This window comes from Silurus meridionalis, chromosome 7, assembly GCF_014805685.1.
Source record: "Silurus meridionalis isolate SWU-2019-XX chromosome 7, ASM1480568v1, whole genome shotgun sequence".
Classification (NCBI taxonomy): domain Eukaryota; kingdom Metazoa; phylum Chordata; class Actinopteri; order Siluriformes; family Siluridae; genus Silurus; species Silurus meridionalis.
Window position 1 is genome coordinate 19,432,240 of NC_060890.1, and position 24,560 is coordinate 19,456,799.

General features: G+C 40.7%; 1 protein-coding gene across 12 annotated transcripts in view; it reads left to right on the forward strand.

Moving 5' to 3' along the window:
• Positions 1-19,882, forward strand: part of ebf3a (EBF transcription factor 3a) — a 92,043-nt gene extending 72,161 nt beyond the window's left edge. For 3 of the 12 annotated variants that reach the window (XM_046853842.1, XM_046853845.1, XM_046853846.1), the window contains exons 11-16: positions 10,107-10,195; positions 14,901-14,966; positions 15,663-15,828; positions 16,745-16,945; positions 17,653-17,850; positions 19,717-19,882. In XM_046853842.1, the coding sequence (XP_046709798.1) occupies positions 10,107-10,195; positions 14,901-14,966; positions 15,663-15,828; positions 16,745-16,945; positions 17,653-17,850; positions 19,717-19,748 (752 nt within the window). In that variant the 3' untranslated portion in view covers positions 19,749-19,882. The remainder of the gene's footprint in view (positions 1-10,106; positions 10,196-14,900; positions 14,967-15,662; positions 15,829-16,744; positions 16,946-17,652; positions 17,851-19,716) is intronic. The other 9 variants (XM_046853849.1, XM_046853850.1, XM_046853854.1 and 6 more) reach the window with 5 other exon arrangements.
• Positions 19,883-24,560: the final 4,678 nt, after the last annotated feature.

The window sequence follows — 24,560 nt, forward strand, 5'->3', positions numbered from 1 at the left end:
AGGTCAACCCTCCTTAAGCAAATGTCTCTTGGCCGGCTTTAAAATGCAGGCCGTGTCCTCAGACGTTCCATTTTATGTCTCTAGCTCGAGTTTTATTCCTGACACCTCGAGCAGAGCGTCGGGGTCAGCAATGAAATGATACCCGCCGAATGCTCAAAGTGTGGCGGGCCAGGCAGAGCACAATAAAAGCGGGATATGACATCGGAGTAGAGCGTAAGGTCACAAAAACATGGCGAGTGTGTAAGTGGTTTATGAGCTGAGAGTCCCTCTTCTAAAACAGAGTGTCATTTAATAACCATCATCCATGGATGCAGCGCCAGGATGGGTCCGTGTAATCGTTTGTTTTGGAGTGTGTTGTGATGTGTGTGTGTGTGTTTGTATGTGAGGTTATTTACAACACCAGGCTCGAGGAGTTTATTGGCTTTTGCTGTTATTTTTTGCTCTACTTCAGCTCGTACCTTTGTAATTTTTTAAAGATTTCATTTTCTTTCTTGCTTTATTTTCTTTCTTGTTGCAGGTTTTTGTTGTTGTTAGCACAAGGCCACTTTGGTGGCATCTGAGACTTGTATCAGTTACCCATTGATCAGGTCTAGTCCCGAACAGCCGCTCAGGAGGGTCTTTAAATTAAAAAACAAACAAAAAAGAATTTAAATTAAAGAGAGACAGACGTGTTTGTCCGCCTGCCAATAGAAGCCGTTCGAAGAAGCTTCACAAGCTGATCATGCAATTTTGAAAGCCTCTTCCAGATGTTCCCTTTAAGCTCCTCTATTGGATTTGACAGACTGTCCTTTTTTTTTTCTTTTAAACGTAAACAGTGTTCATTCAAAGAGCAAGTAGATTCTGTGTTCGTATGGATTACACTTTCAAACCTTTGCTTGTTAATGTCAAGAAGCGCATCATGTTCTCTCACTTATCCAAGGGAAAAGCAGAAAGAGCTTTGACTGGTAGGTGGAAGAAGAAGGGCTCGTGTGCACCTTGGCCAATCATTTAGATCAATGACAGCAATCATAAATATAGCTCAGCGTTGGACTCTAATTGCATCAAAGCTATTGCTTTCTATTTAGGTGTTGCATGGTCACTGCAAGAGCCTGGCCTCAATGCTCTACTGGAGCTAAGAGAAGGCAAGACAGTGAGAAAGAGAGAGAGAGAGAGAGAGAGAGAGAGAGAGAGAGAGAGAGAGAGAGATGTACCACTGGAGCTCTCACCCCTCTGGACTATTTGTCCTAATCAGTGACACCCATTTACCAGAATTGCTTAAAATGAACTATACCTCATACAGAAATCGCACATTTACCGGCCACCATTTATCACACGGAAATTGAGGGCCGGTAAACTTTTCCTTTCCTCCGATGGGATTGTGGACATGCATCAAAATGTTAAAAAATGATTGGCGAAGGAGAGCTGTCACCCATTTATCAGGGCCAAGGAACATTATTTGCTAATTTCCCAACCTGCTATGTGACAGGGTGCTTCATCTTTGGACCCACAGTGACCGCCATGGCCCCTTTGTGTTATTAGTTCAAGTCAAGCTTTTTTTCTTCTTCACTCCCCTTTCCTCTGTACCCCCCCCTTTCCCTTTTCATTTTTTTGGCTGCCTCTAACAAGAGCCATTTGTCTATCATGCACCTTCTTGCGATTTCATTTGAGAAGACTTTAACCAAAGGCCACTGTCTGTACCTCAGAGGGTCTGACTCTCCTGGCATTGGCTCTCATTGGCCAGTGGCCCTGATAAATCACAAAGTTTCCTCGTCAAGGTGAAGGTATTGACTCGGCTGCGCCAAAACTGACAAAACGCGCCGAGAAGGAGACAGCCATTCATCATCCAGCCAAAGAGGACAAAAGGGTCGTCTCGCCACTTCACTCTGCAACACTTCAATTGACCTAGCACATGCAAACATACAGGAACACACAAACACTGGCTGTAAACTATTTCACTTTCTTATACTAATTGGCGAAATTTAAAAGCTATTAAAACCGGACATGGCCATTTAGAACCCTTGCTAACTTCAGCTCTGCTGGAGAGCCTCTTGTCTTTAAGTTGTTCTTGGACACGAGCCATCGTGTAGGAATGATACACACGACAGGAGATGAAGCCAGAAAGACAGGAGGCTGGCAGTAAATAAACTCTTTAAACAGCACATGAAACGCCGTATCGCTGGATGATCAGCGGGCGATTTAGAAGAGACTATCGGCTCATCAACCTCTCTCCACCCTCAAACTGGATCAGATAGGCCTGCTCTTTCTCTATCTTCTCTCTCTCTCTCTCTATCTCTGTCTCTCTCTGTCTCTCACCCCTACAGAGAGAAGCATACAGTAGTAATCAGAAGCTGGGGGTGATTATGTAATCAACAGCATCTTCGTCACACCCCTTCATCCTCTTAAAGAAGTCAGTATGATCTCACTTCCACTTTATTCTCTGTACGAGGCAAAAGAGTCTGGAACTGTTTGAAAACGAGGGTCATTTGGAAAAGTATTCCTGTTTATTCCAGCCACTTTAATATTACTTCAACCAAATGAAAGCAGAATTTATTCTTTGGGATCGACTTAGCGTTCTCTCATTAACGAGCAAAAGAGAAAAAAAATGTATTTTGATATAATTGGTTGTACTGGTTCCTTTCCTGGCCATTGCAGTTTTTGCTTGGTTTTTGCCTGCTTTAAATAGATTCGCCCTTACTCACGCACATTAGTTGTGCTCCGGTGACCAGAGCGTATTCTGATGGATGACTCGCACTCTCTCTTTCTCTCATCCTGTTCTCCCTTCTGCACTCCTCACCTATCCAGACCTGGGCATGGTATCCTCTTCCAGCATAGTTTTTATTTATAGATTAATGCTAAAAGCTACACCGTATTGACAGCGAGAGCAAACATAACTCATCTCGGATGAGGAGGGAAATAAATGCAGCAATAATTTAACGGATGTATTGATTTCTTTTTTTTTTTTTCACCCTGTCCATGTATTGATCGTCTTTTTTTTTTCCACAGTATTAATTTGGACATGAGATTATCAGGCTGGACTGATAAGTCTGATTTTATTTAGCATAGTTTGGGTATTTAGGCATAAGGCATGTTTGTGTTGGTGGTAGTCAAAAGTCAAAGGGTTAACAACATCTGAGTAGGAAAGAAGATATAAGCAGAGTGGACAGTTTTGTATGTGGGTGTGGGGGGGTGCTTTTTATTTATTCATTTATTTATTTATCTACTTTTTTTTTTTTACCATCCTTGTTATAGTGGTAGAGCCAAAATGTAATTTGTGTCAGTGGAATAAAATATGAAAGGGTGCAATGGTCTGGAGAAGAGTGGCTTTCTGTCTCTGTCCGAACGCTAGGAGTCTTCTCCAGGCTTCCATCCATTCCCACTCCAATCATCATGCCTGTATTGGTTCAAAGTTCATGAAATTTCTATGAGCATTGATTTGTCACCATTGATTTTTACCCACCCTCCACCCTCTCCCCCCACCTCCACTGAAGATCTTTGAAATTTTAATTTCCGGAGCATCTGAATTTCTTAGAGATGGAATAGCTCCTTCAGAGACAGCTAGCGATAAAATGAAGTTAGTGCCAGATCCAAGACAACACCAGCATTGAATTCTGGGAGAGTTTTTGTTTCTCACAATTTTTTTCCCTCTTAGGCTCTGCTTTTGGATGCTGCAAAACCAGCGGCTTAGCATGTTTTCTTGGTGCTTTTGTTGGTCTCTATTTCTTTCCAGCAGCCGTGAGAAGTATTTTCCACAATAATACAGACAGAGTGTGATAATTGCAGCCCATCGCTCTTGTGCCTCATGCTTTTTTTTTTCACCTGGCCCACTTTATTCAATTAACAATCAGCGGCTCATTTCATAAACGCCCTCTGATATAATCAGTATTGGCGTATTTCTGCTGAATTGGGGGTGTATATCGCTTGTCGGAGAATAACACGTTGTCATTGAAATCACTAACCCCCTCTAGAGGCCCGGCCTTGCACTGAGCAACACGAAAGTGACTTCTTTTTCTATTGTCTTTTTTTCCTGCATGTAGCATCCTTGCTCACTCTCTATATTTCTTTCAGCCTCGTACTTAGCGTTCTCTGTACGGTTCGACAGTTACAAATGTCTCATTGCTCAGCGGAGATGACATGTCTGGGTTTGCTTGATGAAATTATAATTACCACGGTGGTCTGTTTTTTTGCAAAGAGGAAACTAACGATATTATTACAGGCATATGTTTCGAATGGATATATACGCAGCATTATTATTACGAGTTGAATTGGCTTAGCGAATGGATCCGGCGGTTAGTTTGGAAACCAAATGAATCCTTTCCTGTTTTTGTTATGCCAGCGTTAAACGAAAGCTGTGCTTTTTTTGTCGTCGTTGTTGTTTTTTGTGTTTTTGTGTTTTTTTTTTTTTAAATCCTCCGTCTGTCTCACTTCACCTTCCTTCCTCCACTGGGCTGGAACGATGGCTGTTTGGCATTAAAAGATGCTTCCTGTCTGCACTTTGTTGTTTTCCTTGGCGTTGGCATGTCTTAAATAAATGAAGGTGGGAGGGGTAGGGTGGGGGGTTGGGGCGGATAAAGACAGAAAGAGGGAATAAGATTAGATTTGTCACAGGCACTACTGTCCGAACTCATGGTATTTCATGCCTGTTTTAAACGGCCATGTTTTGTTCCCTCGAGAAAGCCCGCTCCGCTCAGACTATCACAGAGGCATGGCACTCTACCGAAACTCTTTCTGAACTGTAACCTTTCTTTCCTCCTGCTCTTTTCTTGCCTTTCCCTTAAAGCCCCTTTTTTCCTCTTTTCCGTCTCCTTGATTTGGGTTACAGAGGAAAGAAGGAAAAAAAAAAATAGCATGTGTGTGGTATTGGTAAGACTTTTTGATGGCGTAGGTGGAGCAGAGATAAGCTCGGAGCAGTTAAGTATAATTAGACAAAGTAATAGCAAGCAACGGCAATAAAGCCACTCATTATCTCGTGCAAAGATATAGCCTTATCATAATAGGCCATAATGTGGGCGTGGAATGCCAGTCGAGAGCTCACGGTTTTCACTCATGTTTGTTCAAAGGAGCACAATTACACTAGCGTCTACTTATCAAAGTTAGCCCCCAACCCTCCCTCCCTCCTTTCCTCTCCCTTTTTTATGATCACTGACTTTCTGTTTTTCTTTAGACCCGAGCTCTCAAAAAAAGACACTCACAAATGCTGTCAAAAGAAACATTACTATTATTGAATTCAGCCAGACTTACTGACAAAATCCACAGTGAAAAAAAAAAGCAGATAGCAAAAAAAAAAAAAAGAGCTGACAAAGCCTGAAAAAAGGCACGATTCGATTATTTCCGGGTTTCCAACTCGCACCGTTGTCACACTTTGTTCTATCGTCGACTCCATTCCGCCGCCGATCCTGAGTGCCATTAACACCGCCACCGCCACTTCAGATCGTAGCACCTCGCTAACTCCGAGCCCGCGTTCTTCCCCGAATCCGATCTGACGCATGACTGACAGCGATTCCCTTTCAAGCCTTTTTTTCCCCCCAACCGTCATATTTCTTCTCTGCAAGCTTTGGTCTTAACTTTGCTACATTTCATAAGTTCAAGATGCGCCGTGGCCCGTAATTCATCAGGATTTACGGCAGACGTGTCACTTTCTTTTTCTTCTCCGGGCTGTTATTATAGAGCGGCTGTGGTGTTCGGGTAAAAAGAGGCATGTCAGAGATATGTATCTTCTGGCGTGTAGGGTGTCAGGCGTGAGCAATGACAATGTACAATCTCTAAGAACAAGGTCAAAGTACTCTATCTCCGAGTATACAGATGTCCTGCTCGGTATGAAGACATGCTCATGTGTACGCACATGAAAAGGTCAGTTTTTTTCCGTAGAATTTACCTTTTTTGCGTAGAAGATCGCTATTGAAAAATATTTTTCGTAAAGACGGAAGGACGGTATGTGACACGCTAGTGTTTGAGATTTTATCCAATTGTTTCTTATAAACCCCATAGCACGTTAAAACACCTAGACAGCTCCGTATTTGTATTGTCTAGTCAGAGTTGGTTTGTTTTCCGTCGTCTCTTTTCCGCAGTAAAATCTCCTCGCTCATGGCGAACACAGCTCCATCTTACCACTGGAGCTCTGTAGTTGTTAAGAGCGCTGTGAGCGATGCCTGCCCTGTTTGATTTAACACACTCATTTATGCTAGTTAGCTGAGCAGCACTTTCCCACTTCATTCTGGATGGATAGAACAAACAAACAAACACAAAGGAAAAACATGAGAAATGAAGATGTAAGCGAAATCCCTCAGCCACTGACAGCCACCAGGCCACTGATCAGACACACATATATACGTACATATGTATACACACACTTAACAACTCAAGAGCCCTGAAACAATGGTGTCTGTGGTGTCCCCCCCGCCCTCTCTCTCTCTCTCTCTCTCTCTCTCTCTCTCTCTTTCCTACTCCCTCTCTCATGCTCTCTCATTATCCATGAGGTCAGCGAGCTGCATTGGGAAGAAGCGGATAGATCAATACAAATTATCCTTGAGCAAACCCTTGCTGACAGGCTGAATTGCAGCATATGTTTACCCAAAATCGGGCAATTTATCTTAATATCAGCAATGTAATGTGGGACAGGTGAGAGGTCACCCACTCTCTCCACCTCATAATTACCCGCCTCCAAAACAGGAAAGTGCTATTGATTGGCTGAGCCCAGGGCGAGGGGGCTGGCGCTGAGCCCACAGGGAGGGGTCACAGTCCGACCTGGTTCAGATAGACTGGCATCATTTCAGTGACTGGAGCATGTGTGTGTACTAGAAAGATTGCAAGAATGATTGTAAAGGTTTTGGATTCCCAACCCTACTCTGAATAAGGAAGGTGGATCTGGTGTCAAGAGAGCGATCCAAAAAGAGAAAAAGAGAAGGAGGTTTAAATCTTTTAGAATGTACTTTTTTAGATGAAAACAAACAAAAAAATGCTGTGTGGGTGATGCAAATGAACTTAAGCTTGGAGGTCAATGCCGATGACTTCTTTTTCTCCACCTCTTCTAATCAAACCTTGAGTACACACCAGTCATAATCCATCTGTAACATGGCATACTCACCCTGAAGGTGTGTGTGTATGTGTATGTGTGGCAGTGATGCGAGAGATGGGTGTCAATGAAGGATCCGGTGACCTCTTCAGTGTCATTAGCATCCGATCAATAAGTGATGTGCATTTATCTCCATCAGAATGCATCTATTAAACCTTAGACACTGTCACATTCTCACCTCTATGTGTGTGGGTCATGGTGGAAGCGTGTGTGAAGCTATGCAGTGTGTTTTACCTTTCACTTTACTTTGTAGACCTATTTATGATCATTGAATTGGTGTGAGTTTTGCATTGGTTGCTTTAAACATTGTGAGCTATTTTAATGCTATACATAAGTAACACCCAGACATGTTCCTAGGCCTTCCTTGCCATTCCAGATCTATGACTTCACTGAATGATGTGCTAATATCAGGGTTTCCCTCAGTCTTAAATTCACTGTTCTAGATCTTAAATAATTTTAAACAAGTCTTACTACAAATGAGACCAACTTGCAAATCTGCTTTCTGTTATTTGCACGAATCTCTCTTGGATTGTACCACAGACATAAAACAGATTTTATTTTTTAGCAAAAGGGAAATGCAAGTTTAGCGATAATTTATTTAAAAATAAAAAAAGAATTTAGGGTTTTGGTTAAGGCCAACTGCTAACATCTTATTTGTTTGTGTGTTTTTAATGGTAGGACAGGCTTCAAGGTTCTTAAAATGTCCTCAAGTTGACTTGGTGAAATCTGCAGAAACCCTGATTATAAATGAGTATAATGCGAACCTTATATCAGCTTTATACTCATTTACCATACTTATGAACCTGTGGTGCAACTTCTAGAGAAGAACAACTAGGCAATGCAGGACTTGGGGAAAGACTGAGAGAAAGACAGACTGAGAGAGTTACATCCTTGCAAGAGTCATGTCATGTAAAATCAATATGGCCGATCAATGCTGTATTAACAAGGCAGCATCTTATTTCTCATTCCTATGTGACACTGGCTTCAACCATGCATGATGGCATGTCAAATAGCATCCCGCCTGTCAGTCATATGGGCACGGACACACACACACACACACACACACACACACACACACACACACACACGCCTGCACTGTGCTTGCATTCTTAGAGACACGTCTCTGACAGATATCGATCATTAGCTCCCACACTTTGATGTCATTTGTGCCACTTGATCATAAAGTCTACCAATTATTTCGAGGGTGTTCTTGTCAATGGAAATTTCAGTTTTCATGCTGGGAAGCGAATAAATAGATGAACAAGACCCAGTTTTCCAAATCTACTGTGCTATTAACATGATAAACACTAAAGTATGCTCTCAAACTGTTATTAGAACAATTATTGAGAATAAATGAAAGATTTCCGACTCATACAATGCAAAAAATAGCCAAGCGGGAGAAGGGAGACTTTAATGGACTTCCTTTGAGACACGTGTGAATAAGATGAACACGTTTTCTTAGACTGTTGCTCATGCTGCATGACACACTCGGAGGAAAGGGCTGTCTGCCCTCTTACGCATACATGAGCTCAAAGATGCCCACGATTGCATAGTGTCACTTTCCTCAATAGGGGAATTTATCCCAATCCTACCCATTCGGGCTATGATTTTATGTGTTTTTTTATGATATGAACTCACGGTCTGGTGATATGATGTTTTTTTTTTTTTAGACGTTTTTTCATGTTTTCATACATAATAGATAGATTTGGTCAGGTCTCTATGATTTCATATTAACAATAATTAAAATAAAAAGCCTCAGTGTTTACCCGAGACCTGCTCATTTTAGATCTAAACCATCATAGAACCACCATCTATTTCTATTTTCTGCTCTAGCGCCATGGTCTGATTAACAGTCTATGTATTAAAAACTTTTTTTTCTGAAAGTTCACATTAGACAGCTCTCAGAAGCTGTAAGATCTATGGTACATATCCATTTTACCTGCTCAGGTTGCATGTTCAGTACAGGCTGCTTCCTCCAGTCGGCTTCCTTTATTTTATTATTATATTTTTTTCCTCCCCACTGGAGGAGAGTGGTAATAGACCTCCGCCAGTTCCTCTAAAGCTTGTTAAACACAATGTGTGCAGTTGCAGCCAGTTGAGATTATGATTCATGCACTTGTATATGCAGCGGCCCTGGCCTCTGATTTATAACCTGCCCTGTTCATACTCAAAATTACTATTTTAGAGGGAGGAGGCTTGGTGTGTATGTGTGAGTATGTGTGTGTCCGTAGGTGTGTGTGTGTGTGTGGGTGTGTGGGTGAGAGGGAAAGGAAGAGAGGAAAGATTAATTACTATTTGTGGCCAGCAATTTCATGAGGCTAGCCCAACACAGCTGTAGAATGATGGCGCCCTACATCAGCTTGTAGTCAGCCATTCACAGATTATTAAAGCTTTGTAAGATGAAGTGCACCTCCTGCATCGTTTGCACTCAGGCAATAAGAAGGGGCAAAAGAGAGCAAGAGAGAGAGAGAGAGAGAGAGAAGGATAAATCTGAAAGGGCCAATAGCCAGACATATGTCATCATCAGCTCCTTGCTATAAATCTAGTTGGTGATACAGCAGGAAAAGCCTGATGCAGACTTCAGCACACTGACAGACAGCCATGATTGCTGTGTGTTTGCGTGGACATATATATTTGTGCGTGTGTGTGTGAGAGAGAGAAAAAGAGAGCGGGTTGAGAGTTAGGAGGGGTTCCAACCATCAAGCTCTCACACTGCCTCATTCATAATGTATCCAGTAAGCTCTCAAAATTTATTTGATCAATTACAGCCAGTTTGCTTCAAATAAGCGGGGTGGAGAAAAAAAAGAGAGAAAAAAAGCCTCCGACATTGAACGGCGGTGTACGAGGGTGTTTATCTGTATACCGCACACTAAAACTAAAGTACGTCCTCGCGCTTTATTCAAACACCCAAACCCGTCCGGATATTTGCATAGATTTGATAAATGATCGCAACAAACTTTATGTGTGCCACATTTCAGTTTTTACTGCTTAAGCCGGGCGCGTGCCTGAGACAGAAACTAACGCACAATGCCTGCTATGTTTTTTCTGTTTTGTTTAGCTTTGAACGAGCCAACTATTGACTACGGCTTCCAGAGACTGCAGAAGGTCATCCCCAGACATCCAGGTGACCCTGAAAGGTTGCCAAAGGTCAGTAAGCTTTGGGAAGCCTGTGTGAACGTGAAAGAGAGAGAGAGAGAGAGAGAGAGAGAATGAGATAGAGAATGAGAATGAGTGAAAGAAAGATGTTTATCGTGGAAATTTCAAAATGGGAAACGATTCAAGACGCCGATGTTAGTACATCCAATCTCTATTGGCCAGTCGTCACGAATCAAATCACTGAGACACACACACATACACACAAAGCAGACAACCTCGAGACCCCGGTGTTTGAATTTTGGCAGAATTGCGCAAACTTTCATTGTAGCGAAATAGTTCAATTAAGCATTTTTCCACTCCAGTAAGCAGTGGTGATTGTAATCGGAGCAGAGCCCTCTTTGTGATGTGTGATTATTTTGCTCTTGTTTTCCTTTCATTTTCCAAAGCTAGATCCACTTTAATCTTTTGTTTACAAAGCTTTTCGATATAAGTCCAAGCTATAGTGGGTTAATAAATGTCCCAACGTTAATATCAAGCATGCCCTCTGTGTTTTTCTTTATTAAATTATTTTCAAAGTCGTACAAATTCCTCTCTGTGCACGAGACAAGGATCACTGTCTCCAGACTTTAAAGAAAACAGGCAAAAAGAATTCTTTGATTATTCATTCCTATACCTTTATGTATCGTCCTCATTTGGCTATAATCAGCTCCCAAACGTGTTAATTTCCCCTCTGAGCCCGATCGCAAAAAGCTAGGACCTTTCCTAATATCGCGTTAAGATATTATTTTGTAGCCGGTTAATGGGCGCTCAGTGAGAGCTGACCGCCGCTAAAGTCCAATAACAGATATCATACAAATATCTATTAAAGCCCAGCATGGGGGCTCGGGTGCTATCATTAAGTCGAGCCTGGCTGCTTTAAGCACAAGCACGACCAGCCTCGCATCCCACAGACACACACGGAGCTAAGCATCCCCGAGCAGAGCCAGCCCACGCCACATGATGTGTTTCAATTACACTTGGCTCTCTCTCTGCAGAGAGCAATATCTAGACAGGAAATCTTGTTCCAGTAAATGCTTTAAACTATCCATTACCAATAAAACAGAACCAGCCAGGCCGCCTCTCCCTGCCTGTACACCCGACATTTTCTTCCAAACATCATGATGTTATGCCTTTTGCTAAGCTTCAAAAGGCACACTTTATATCTCCATTAGGCCTAGCTTAAAAAAAAAAAAAAAGGGAAAACAAAACAAAATATTGATTTTTTTTTTTTTTTTTTTGCTTTTCGGGAAAATGCTGGTGCTGTTTTTTTTTTTCTCTCACTCTGGGAAAATGTAAAGGCCGAAAAAGCATGTGATGCAGGAAAAGTGGGCGTGAAAGCTTTAAAACTGGAGGGGGGGGGTCTAATTCAGGTAAACCTTCAACACCAGGGGCCTTCGGCGCAAAACCGATTGCTGGGGAGCGATGGATTCTAGCAGCTCCAATAAACAACATAAATATTTGATTTTGGCTTTTAATGGACCCAAATGTGGAGTTCAGCGGCATGTAAATGAAAGTGCCAAGTGATTTATCATAGTTACGGCAGCCGTCTGCTGGAGGCGGCGAACCCGGCGGGTCACAGCCGGCTCCGCGCAAAGCAGCAATTGACCCTTACACGGACTCGCAATGAGACCATGAGTGTGTGAGGGACGGCACCATTAGGGCCAAGACAGGCTGGAGTAATAAGGAGGAGGGGGTCTTGCAGGGAGAAATGTAAACCGTGTCTTAGCATTAAGGTGAACGCGTCACACCCCGGTTTTCTCCGCCACTTCAGTGCAGAGTTGATAATACCAGCCTGATATTGATTTCCACTGTGCCTTTCCCTTTCCACTCTTCCCTCCTGTTGTATGGAATCTACAAAGGCTGTGCTTTGATGGGTAATTGTGCTCGGGACAGAAAACCAATACGGCAAGCTTGGATTGCTTTGGACGTACACTAATAATGCCTCTGCTACATATGTACGCCCGGTAGCGGGAGCGCCACCAAATTGAAGTTTACCTCCCTAATTTTAGATAAGATCAAAATTTGCGAGCTCAATCTCAAGCGAGGGGCGTCGAATGAACATATTTATATACGAAGCTAGGGAGCGAGAATAAAGGCAATATCAGGAGTCAGTCATGTGATGAAGGACGAGATTGCTAAGGGGGCCTTCGCTCTCGCTCTGCTTTAGGCTCTCCGTTTGAAAGCGCTACCCTCCATTATTCTCCATATAGACCAGAGTGAGGAAAGAGAGAGAGAAATACGAATCGGATTAGGCATTATTCTATTTTGTTTGTGCTTTGATCAAATGATTTTATCACCATGATCTAGTGTTAACCTGCCTGCTTTGCCTCCTAAATGAATGGCTGCCTCCGCGTCTTTCCATTCCTCTGCCGTGCGTTTCGAGCTGGCGAGCACAAATCTATGCCACTTCCTCCGCAATCTAATATGCAAGAAAATTTATTAGAAATGCATTCATGTCGAGCAATTACCCATGCATTAAAATTCATCTTCTTTCTCTCGGCTTTTTTGAAGTAGCTACATCTATTGGGCCCCGGCGTTCCTCAATGTATTCATAACCTGAGGCTAGAACTAACAGAATAATTGCTTTACACTTTAGAATGACATTAGCACCTCCAGCCAGCTCACCTCGCCCGTCTCCTGCAATGCTGCTGATATACTGTGTACCACTCCAGATATTGGACTGTGATAACAAGAAGAGCCCCGTTTAAATGGTTCACGTCCACGGGCGGAACAGCAAATGCTTGTAATAATAACCGGCCGCATTTGTCATGAAAGCAAGCTTGGGGATCGTTTCTGAGCTTTAATAGTTTCCGTTTAACCTGGAGTCTGCTTCGTCTCGCCGAACGGAGGGAAGAGGAGTCAATTACACTTAGCACGGCGCTCATGAATTTACATCGAAATGCTTCTCAAACACCATTCACCGCTAATAATATTCTCAGCGTGAGGCCGGCCAGGCTGAGAGGAACAAAAACAAACCCGCCCAGTGTCTCCTCCGCCAATAGGGGCCTGCTCTCTCGTCACACTCCAATGTCGGCCACTAAACCCCGCTTCATTAGCGGAGACACCTTGTCGCTAACAACAGATTAAAGTGGAGAGGAGACATGATTTCCTTAAACCTATCTGTACATCTCGACGGCCTGGGTGCCATATGGACAAGTGGTTCGAGAGAGTCTCGCACTGGCAGGCTTTCGTCTCCGTGAGAGCGCCGGTCTTAATTGTAGTAATCGTCATGCAAAATTGGGAGCGATGTGTAAGGAGTCTTGTGATATGACGGGCGGAGATGATGAGTAATTATTAGCACTGCAGAAAAACACTTTATCTCTCTCAGAGAGAGCGAGAGAGGGAGAGAGCGAGAGAGATAGAGCCCAATGGAAAAGGGGGAGAAAGAGCACGGAGCCGGTTGATGGGACAGGATTAAGACAGCTGGGCCTTTCATTGATTGTACCTGCCATGTGACAAGTGTAATTCTTTATTTGTATGCAAACTAGATGCATGCAACATGAAGCAGAGACAGCAATTTCTAAGCTAAATGCCCATTTTAAAAGCCACTCATCCGCTCCCTCTCAGGATTAGACAGCGTCTCTATAAAACGTATGGTGCACGCACCAAGAGCCCCGACTTATGCGATTAATCTTGATAAGTACGGATTCAAGATGGCGGTCGTGACTAGGAATGAAGCCAGTCAGCCATGCTAAGAAACAGTGTGTGATTTGGTGAACATGCTAGCAAGGGCAGAGCTGAGGTTAGAACTCACTCACTCTCTCTCTTGCTGTCTTTCTCATTATATTAGGAATGTCCAAAGCAATACTCATTAGAACAGAGTATGATGTTTATAAGAAGATAAGATGTTAATCAGTTCATGGAACACTGTCATGAGTGTTAGCGAAGAAATAAACGCAATAGGCTAGACCAAGCGAGACGTGCTGGATCAGGGTGGCTTGTTGGCTTGTTGGCAGGCTGTGTGTAATTTTTGAAGGGAAGCTAAGCAGAAAGTTAATCCGTGTTGTGCTATAAGTAGGGAGGAAGCATGCAGACATGGATAAGATGGGGTTTGTGGGCACCCGGGTCCCCGGGCGCAGCCTCTCAGGCAGCTCGGCACGAGAACTCATTTATGAAGTCCTTTACAACAGTCAGTGAAAGAGGTTAATTGAAAAATTTCCTAATGCCATTATGAAAGAACTAGATTAACCCGAGCTAATTCACTTTATTGTTCTGAAGAAAGAGGAATTGGCATTGAACTCCACTACAAATTTGGGGCATGAATTAAAGGGTGAGATGTTGTCTTTGAGGACTCTGCCAGTTTAATTAAGATATGGAAAATGACTCATTGTTCTTCGGGTGGATTTAGCCGAACCGAACGTCGCTCCTGTATTGCTTTATGTATCGCTGCGAGTATGCGCGTGTGTGTTTGTTTGTTTAATACCCCATAGGCCACAGCATTTAAAACTCAAGTGCTTATTTTTTTATTCGTTTAGCTTAGAGGTTACACACCACTTCACTTTGCTTTGGCACGTGACACAGCCAACATGAGAAGGAAATCCTTCTTAAAATGACTGATAATCAAATATTAGTTCAATAGAACACATTTACACATCACTAATGTCATAAATAAACCATACAGTAAACACAGGCTAGCATACATGTATACACAAATATTGCTCTTTGTTTTCTGTAACTCATTATACTGGGTGTGTGTGTGTGTGTGTTTGCGCTGCAGGAGGTTCTACTAAAGAGAGCAGCTGACCTTGTGGAAGCTCTGTACGGCATGCCCCACAACAACCAGGTAAAGTACCCTCTACACCAGTGCATGCTAATGAGTAGCCCCCTCCACCTCCACCTCCTCTCTTTCTTTCTGTCTGTCTCTATCTCTCTCAGCCTCCCTCTACCTCTGTACAGTGGCTGTAATTAAATCAGTGCCTCTCTCCCCCTGCTATGCCCCTCTTTATACATTTCAAAGCTAGCTGCAGGCCATTGTACTGTAGCAGGGTGTCATTACACCAAGAGTGCACGCTTTTTATTTCTATTTTCACTCGCTATTTATTTGTGCTTGCTGCACATGGAGCAAAAAACAGGAGTTAATCGCTCAAAACACACACACACACACACACACACACACACACACACACACACACACACACACACATAGTGAGCAGATTTAAATGGGAGAATAACCTTGAACTTGGCCCAAAAGGTGTTTTTTCTCAAACACATTCAGTGCTGTTCAAATGAAGTTGAGAGGTCTAATACATATTCAAAAGCGTGCCATGGCGATTTATTCTTTCTCATTCTTTGGCTGCATGCAAACTGTTTAAAAGTTAGAATAAAATAAAAAGAATAATAATTTTACATTTTTTTTTCTTCTCATTCAACTAAAGGTTTAGAAATGCTTGGATGTGGCAAAAAAATGTGTCAAATCTTTTATTAAAACCAGCTGTTACTTTCTGTATCGCACTCATGGCTCGTTCACTCTGTCGTGTAGGAGATCATACTGAAGCGGGCGGCAGACATCGCAGAAGCTCTCTACAGCGTACCACGCAACCACAACCAGATCCCGTCTCTCGCTAACACCGCGTCCCACGGTGGCATGATGGGTGTCAACTCTTTTGGTAGCCAGTTGGCCGTCAATGTCTCTGAGACTTCACAGGGTAAAGACCAATGATGTTTATATGGCTGTGTTGAACAATACACTGCACAAATATACACCGATCAGGCATAACATTATTACATTACAAGATTATGAGCAGTGAAGTAAATAACACTGATTATGATACACTTTACATAACATTTTATGAACTTTTTATCCTTAAAGTTGGTGTGTTAGAACCCAGAAAAATAGGCAAGTGTAAGTGTATGGTATCTCTTGTGGGGTGTACCTGTTCTACAGCGGTCAATATAAGGAACAGTGGTAAACCGACGACAGGGTCGTGGGCAGTCAAGGCTCATTGATGCACGTGGGGAGCAAAGGCTGCCCCGTGTGGTAGACTACTCTATCTGTAATGCTGTTAATGCTCAACAGGTCATGACTGTTTTGGCAGCAAAAGGGGGACAGACACAATATTAGCCAGGTGGTCATAGTGCTATGCCTGATCTGTGTAGACAAAATATTTTGATTATCTCCCAGCGTAGTACTACATTCTCGAGACCAAATTTTGAACAACATGCTAGCATACATTAAAAAAAAAAAAAAGAAGCTAATTTGGGTGTTCTAACTTATTTTATGCACCCTGATATTGAAGCAAAGATTAGCTAGCATGAGTGATGTTTTGGTGGCACATGTGCCTGGTTCTTCCCAAGTGTCCACTTGACTTACATTGCTGAAATTTGCTTTCCTTATTAAAGTGCAAAGCAAATACAGCGTACTACCTTCAGCCTTGGATGCAAAAACTAAAGCAAAATACACATACAGATTATTCAGCAAATGCATTTCTATAAAATGCTTTAAGGCTTCCTGAAGCAAAGTTTCACCAAAGTCTTATGGACAGGAGATGCATTCAAAATACGGAATTATCATTTCAGCTATTCTAGTTTCCTCAATAGTGCATTTGATTTTTTTTCCTGCAGTTGGCTACAGCCGTAATACGAGCAGCGTGTCACCTCGCGGCTACGTGCCCAGCAGCACTCCACAGCAGTCCAACTACAACACCGCCAGCAACAGCATGAACGGCTATGGAAACGCTGGCATGCCCAACCTGGGCGTCCCGAGCTCGCCTGGATTCCTCAATGGCTCTTCCGCCAACTCACCCTACGGCAGTAAGTATCAAGGTAATTACTCCCTACTCTGCTCTCCCCCACCTTGCTCCCTTTCCTTTTGACACTCCTGTTGTCTGTGTTTGGTTTTCTTTCTTTTTTTTTGTTTCGTTTCGATTTTTTTGGGGGAATGTGTGCTACTGGATAAAAGGAGGGGTGACTCTGGAGGCTGAACACCTGAAACAAGCCACATAGTGATCCAAACAATTAATTAATAAAAAAAAACAAAAAACAAACAAACAAAACAAAACAAAAAAACGTAAAAACATCACATACATGACATGTTTCAAACACATGAATCAATTGACTAGGCCACTGACACGGAGCAACAAATTCTACTTAAAAAAAAAAACCCTCAATAAAATGTTCCTTTAATCGTCAGAGTCGATAAAGACGCCTATTATCCAGCAAGTGGCCGAGGCAGGACGTCCCATCTCATTCCATCCCAGTCCCCATTTTCGCTTCCTTTTTTTGCATTCATTTTGTTTGCAAGCAACAGAATATCACGCACACCCCCCCACATCCTCCCCGCTAAAGACTGATCATTTCCTCGTATCCATTCTTCCCTGATTTGTTTTCACCCCCATGATTATTATTTGAAAAAGAGGCGAGGCCTGGCTCTCCCTGACTCTCGTCTGTTAGGAAAAAAACAAAAGAATAAAAAAGAAAAAAAAAAAAAGTGAAACTCTCTCTGAGTGGTGACTATGTTTGCTCTATTGCAGTAGTTCCTTCGAGCCCTACCATGGCAGCCTCTTCGGTCAGCCTCTCTTCAAACTGTAGCAGTACACACGGCATTTTCTCATTCTCACCTGCCAATGTCATCTCTGCAGTGAAACAAAAGAGCGCCTTTGCCCCCGTTGTCAGGCCCCAAGCATCTCCACCTCCTTCTTGCACCAGTGCAAATGGCAATGGACTTCAAGGTGAGAGTCGCCTCCCTCCTTTTATGACGCCGCATTGCTGCCTCACTCTTTCGGCTCTCGTGAAAATGCCCCTTTGGTTGCCGCCATGCTGCTTCTCCAACATGGCTGCCTGTATCAATAATATATATATGTGTGTGGTTGGGTGAATGAACTCATGGATGAATGACTAATAGGAATTATGCATGCGGGCATGTAGCATGAATGTGCATGTCTGGCTTTTATGGATCAACTACTTTAACATTAATGATTGAAGGGAGTCAAATGTCTCTCATGAGAATTTGATTCTCAGCGGGTTTTTGGCGCAGTTGAATCCTGCGTTGCCCGGATTACCAATCCGAGGAATTTTTTAACACGAACTAGTCGGAAAAACAGGTCATGGCCATCCAACTAATGCATTATTCAGGGCCTTCTATGCATTTGATCTAAACCGAACATTGTGTTCACAAATTTCCTGATGCCTTCACCTGACTTTAGCAAACGTCCAAATCAAGGAATTTGTTTGCCATGTAGCACCCACACGAATAGATCCTGAATGAAAGATCACTATATTCACAGCCTTGACAAAGCACAAACACACACATCAGAGTCCTGGCCATTTCCTATGAATGCTGTTGCGACGTAAAAAAAAACAAAACAAAGTATGTTCCATCGTAGTTATGAAAACAATGGGTCTTCGTGTACCCGGTGTTTACAGGGCGGACGCATTAAGATTTCATAGAGAGGCGCTGAGCTTTGGCTTCCTGTGCCAGCAGAGTATGACATTGTTTTGATGAACGCCGTAATGCGAGGCGGCATTTAGAAGTCGGCGCGATAACAGAACGAAACAGTTGTGAAATCCTCGGCAGGACAGCGTCATTCAGCAAATTAACGACTTCCCGGAGCCTGTTGAGCCCGCTTGTATTTCCTCTCCGTCAAGGCCGAGTCGTTTGCTTTGAAAACATGTTTTAGCCATAGTGTGTGCATCCAAGATTAATAATGTTAGAGCTAATGAACTGGGAAATTAAAGTTCATGCTGCTACATGCATCCACTTATTAATATGTGGTTTGCAGAAATTAATGAGGAATGCCATGGCACTGGGTGCTTAGGCAAACTTAAAATCACTTCAACCATGACTCCACAAAGTAGCTAAAGGATGTTTTTATTTTGAAAGGAGAACGGAAAAAAAAAAAAAATCCAGGCACTTCACTAGCCACCTAATTGTGGAAATGGGTAGAGTTTATAAAATCTTAGCGTTTTCTTCATTGCAGTGGAGGAAAGCTGCAAACGGATCCTACGATTTCTTTCTTTATCCCCGTTTTCAATTTCGAATAAGAAAGGCAGATGGTAGGTTGCGAATGGCAGCGTCGAACAGGGAAGAAAAGATGGGCTGAGTTTTTCAATTTAGGTAAAGCTGAGAGGGACGCCTATGCTGGCACGAGAACGAAAAAGGCTCGGCTCGGTGACGTTAGCCGAAGTGACCGTGTTGTTTCTCAGCTGTCAGCATGGACGTTCCCTTGGGAGTCTGGCCTCTCTGATGGCCATTAACAAAACGCTAAAAGAAATCTCACACATGTGAGAGCGGGGATACTTTCTCCTCAAAATGTCAGAAAGCACCTCATTTAAAATGTTGAAGGATTTCCTTGGCATGTCTTGTTGCGAAAAAAAAAAAATCCCATTCCTACAAATGTACCTTTTTTCCCCCAATAAACTGTTCAATGTGACAGTCTTTCAAACACAACTTTAAAGTATGAAAAAGTATGTGCCTTACCTCATCAGTCAAAGGGTTCCACCGAATGTGGCGGAAATAATCTGCTTTGTTTATCTTACATGCATTATTTATAGAGATCTACAACTAAAATTCTTTCTCTCTCTCCCCCTCTCTGTAGCTATGTCCGGACTGGTGGTCCCTCCCATGTAAATTGCACTTCCACCTCTTGTAAAGCAGCAGCATCTGTGCAGTGAGCCTCGGGGGGGTAGATCACGGAACGTTCCGCTGAAACGATCGGCATCCGTCATGAAGTTATCCAACAACTACGTCTAATTCCGAGAAAGGAAAAAAAAAAAAGACTTTGTTTTAAAGATTTTATTCAGACTAATGTAAATCGACATGCAAGAAACTTTGTCATGAACATTTTAAATTTATTGACTGAATTTCTTGTCATATTTTCATGTTTCTCTGTCTTGAAGAAAAAAAAAATTTGCGGAAGGAAAAAAAAAACGCCTATTTTGTATAAACCTTTCTGGTTCGATCTTGGCTAAATCTTGTTCTGTGTGGGGAGCAACTTTGTGGATATGCCATTTGATGAAAAACACACTGAAATGTCTCTGAATGTTTCTTTTTTCGAGTGATGCGCAGCAGTCGCACATTTCTATAATGTGAAGTCATTTTATTTTTCTTTTTTTTTTTCACTATTATTATTATTTTTTGCTTTTTCTCTTTTGTTTTTCTTCCTTTTGATTTGTGGTGAGAAAAATAGGGGCCAAGCCAATACTGCAGAGCCAACAAACTAGAACTAACATAAACCTAAAACGTATGATTTATAAGAAAAAAATAATGTAAAGATTTAAAAAGTTAATAGGAGTGAAAGGGGAGGAACAGGCAGAGGAGAAGTTTATCATGCATACTTCATCGAAAAATGAACTTTGTAACTTATTGTAGGTAGAAATTGTAACTTTGATATCGCAAAAAAAATTTCTCTCGCCTTCAAAACGAGCACACTAAGAGACGAAACGCTACTGTCTGTTGGTTAAAAAAAAAAAAAAGAAAAAGAAAGAAAAAAAAAGAAAAAGAAAGGAAAAAACTTCCACTGCTAAAAGCTTCCTGTAAAGCAAGTGTGATCTGCAATGTTTTTCAACTTTTTGCTAGCACTGTATACTATTGCATTCTTAGGCTACTGTGGAGTCTATGTTTCTTGTACCAGAAAGTTGTCCTTTTACTTCTAGCTCCTTCTTCCCTAATGTGTTTTGTATGTGGTTATACAATTGTAGACTTTTGTGATTTTGCCAAAGTTGTAGCTAAATATTTATACACTTGTCTTGAATTTTTTCCAGATCCACTTAAATATTTAGTACAGAGTTTTATTCCTACTAAAAGCAGCTAGGAGTAAAATAGTCTTATACATTGCAACACTTTCACACAAACACTTGCGATCACTAAAGGGGTTTTTTGTAACATATCAATTATAAATATTGTATTTATCTTGGAAAATTTTTTGTATATTGCTTTCTTTTGCATTCTTTTATTTGAGCTCATATGTAATGTTTATTATAGCCAATATTGTGATGCAACACAGAATGTTAATGCCAAGACCAGTTGCCACCTTTTTTTTTCTGTTTGTTTTTGTATCAATAGATTGCAATGTCTGTATGTTTTATTTCTATTTTGCTACATCATCAAAAAATTCCATTCATTTTTGAGTTATTTTGAGAAACGGTCAAATCCATTGTTTATTTTTGTATTGATTTTATAAATTATCTGAACGATTCTTTTTTTTTTTTTTTTTTAACAAATCCTGTTTGTTGTATAGTCAAATAAATTGTTTGTGACACATGGCTGTAATAATATTAGTAGAAAATGTGCATGTTAAGCAGCCCCGGGGTGGGGGGGGGGGGCATTGTGGTTGTAATTTTTAATTTTATTTCATTATGATTATTTTTTTTAAGAATGTAAAAAGTCATTTCTACCTGACACCCATGGCTTTGCCGCATTATAGCTCAATCATGTTTACAGGGAACAAAAGAATATATAAAAAAAGAAAGCGGAAAGAATTGGGGAATGGAAACATACGTACGTCAGTCGCTACTGTTTGTTAAAATGTGACAGATAGAAAAAATACATTAAAAACTCTGTCCAAGCCTTTAGATTGAATCTCTTGAGAGTAACCTTTCTGCTGTTTGAATACCAACTCATCCACCACGAAGCCAATCGTTACCATTTAAATGATCAATGGTGTAAAAAGCACAAGCCTTTTTTTACTAAAAAAATAAAAAACTGATTCTTGTGATCCCTCATCCCTTTGACTATTTTGTCAGTTTCTTTACTATTATTTTTTTATTTAGTTTTTTTTTTTTTTTTGGTTATTTGCTGTACTCTCTCAAATAAGACTGATAATCCAAGGACAAAAAAAAAAAAAAAAAAAAAAAAAAAGGTTAGATTTTGTATCATATACGTATATGAAGAGCCAAGATTAAGATCTTCTATATTGTACATGTCATTTTGTAATTACGCCATGAAACAGCAGCATAGTAGCTAATCATATTAGTCCACATAATCCCTTCTTCTTCTCTCCCAATGAGTTTGATTTGCCTAGCTGTGCCAAAATCAGCAAACCAATTTTTTTCTTTTTTCTTTTTGCACTTAACACTTTGTAAATCTCCTGTTGTACTGTTAAGTAGTCTGTTTCAAACCAAAAGGGGATGTTCCCTCTTGGCAATCTGCACACAAGTTTCCTTTAGCAGCAGGAAGCAAGGGCAGCTGTGGAAGGGAATGAGTGATGAATGTGCAATGCATTTGCTTTGTGATAGCTCAACAAAGCTTAGCTAAGTGGAGGAGCTAGGGGAAGTCACCTTGAAAGTGAGAGGAACCCAAGGTTACATGAAGTGTATTTGTGAATATCGTCATTAATGCAACCTGTTTTTTTTTTTTTTCTTTTTTTTTTTTTTTTTTAGCCTAATTAGATCATGCACTAAGTGTTTTATTGCCATTAGTCTGAAGATTTCAGTAAATTGTAGATTGACTCTGTAAGGGGAAAATACTTATTTTTGTTTCATGTATACATTTTTTTTATGTTTATGTAAACATTTCTACATTTTACTGTACAAAGATGTTCATTTTACACAATATTTAATTAAAGTATTTCTTGTCTGTGACCTACCTGTAATATTATTATTATTATTATTATTATTATTATTATTATTATTATTATTATTTAATAAATGTCCTCCTTTTTCTTGGTTATAGATAATAGAATAATTTTCAATCAGCCTTAAACCCCTCTAAAAAAAATATATAATAATAAAAAAAAAAAAAAAAAAACTTCACCAAAACAAAATTCACAATACAGCCTATATTTATTTATTTATTTATTTATTTATTTATTTATTTATTTAAAGGGATTAATTTGATCTCTATATGCTTTAGAGAAGCTGAAATGTCAAACAGATGATGGGAGATATTTGAGTGATTTATATATATATATATATATATATATATATATATATATATATATATATATATATATATATATATATATTATACATATATTATACATACATATATTTAAATGTTTAATCGCAACTTAATTGCACAATTTTTTACCTTAAATTAATAGTTACAAGTTTTTCATACTCTAATCACCATGGGCATGGAGAAATATGAATGCTTTATGCAAATGTATTTTTATTATTAGTAAAACCATATTCAACATAGAGCACAAAGACAAAATATTCTTAAATGTTTTAAAATAATTATGGTGTTTTTAAACACAAAAATAATTAAATCATTAGGACACCAAACAGAACTTTTGATATGTTTCCACACGGACGGTTTTAATTGCCGGATGTGTGCATCATGGCGGACTTTAGTGCTCGATTTGAGACTTGGGGTATCAGTAAAATCAAATGGTTATTATTTTAATAACTGAGTAAAGAAAGAACATCATAAATAAAAGAGTGTTGCATTGAAGGTTTTTATTTCACCTCTTTTATATATATATATATATATATATATATATATATATATATATATATATATATATATTTTTTTTTTTTTTTTAATAAAAATGGTCAAAAAATGGTCAATGGTGAATAATTTTGACAGCCCTATATTATAATATATATATATATATATATATATTGCCATCAGGAAGCAGCCTGAGTCCTTGGACTTGCACTTCTTGTTGTGGTGTTCTGTAGGCAAGAGTTTTGGGGTGAGCTGGTGACACAAGGCTTTCATCTTTTCACTCTTGTGAATTCCTGGAAGAAAATGGCAGTCTCAGGGGGGAAGCAGCCCTCCTGCTCAGCCCACTGATCCCTGAAGAACAACTGCCATTTCACTTCGGCCTCTCCATGCTGGTTCTTTCTGCCTTGCGCTTGAGAGCACTGTGGTAGATATTTCGCTAAAACCACATGCCTATGGCAACTCCAAAAACGAATAAAAATCTAAATGTTGTAAGCATTAACAAGGCATCATTAATTGGCCAGACAAACCTCCTCATCTACACATGATGTGAATTACAACCTACAGGCACACATGGGGTTTGTCACTCATCCATGCTTCATTAGCTAACTTGAAGCGTTTGCCAAAGTAGGGAGAACGGAAGGACAGCGCCAGTGCTACCCTTGATGAAGGTCACAAGTTGGGTGTCTACCACATCCGTGACTGTCTCTGTCTCATCAGGAACCTGCTTAATAAGTGAATCGGCTCGATGCTTCATTGAACGCAATGTTTGAAATGTAAGTTACATGATTACATCTAGGAATGAGCGTAGTTAGCTTCACACCGTCCATGCTCCTATCTCCTGTGAAGGGTGACTTATAATAGCAGGGTTTTAATTTCAGAACAGGTGATTTCATATGCTTGTTATACTGTAAGTGGGATACAGTTTGTGAATTTGATGGCAGCTTGTGATCCTCCCAATTAAATGCTCAGCTCCCTTTCACTCCTGGGTCATATATAAGGCATTAGAACTTGCATTCCATTTAATAGCTGGTGTGAGTCAGTTTTAGGCAG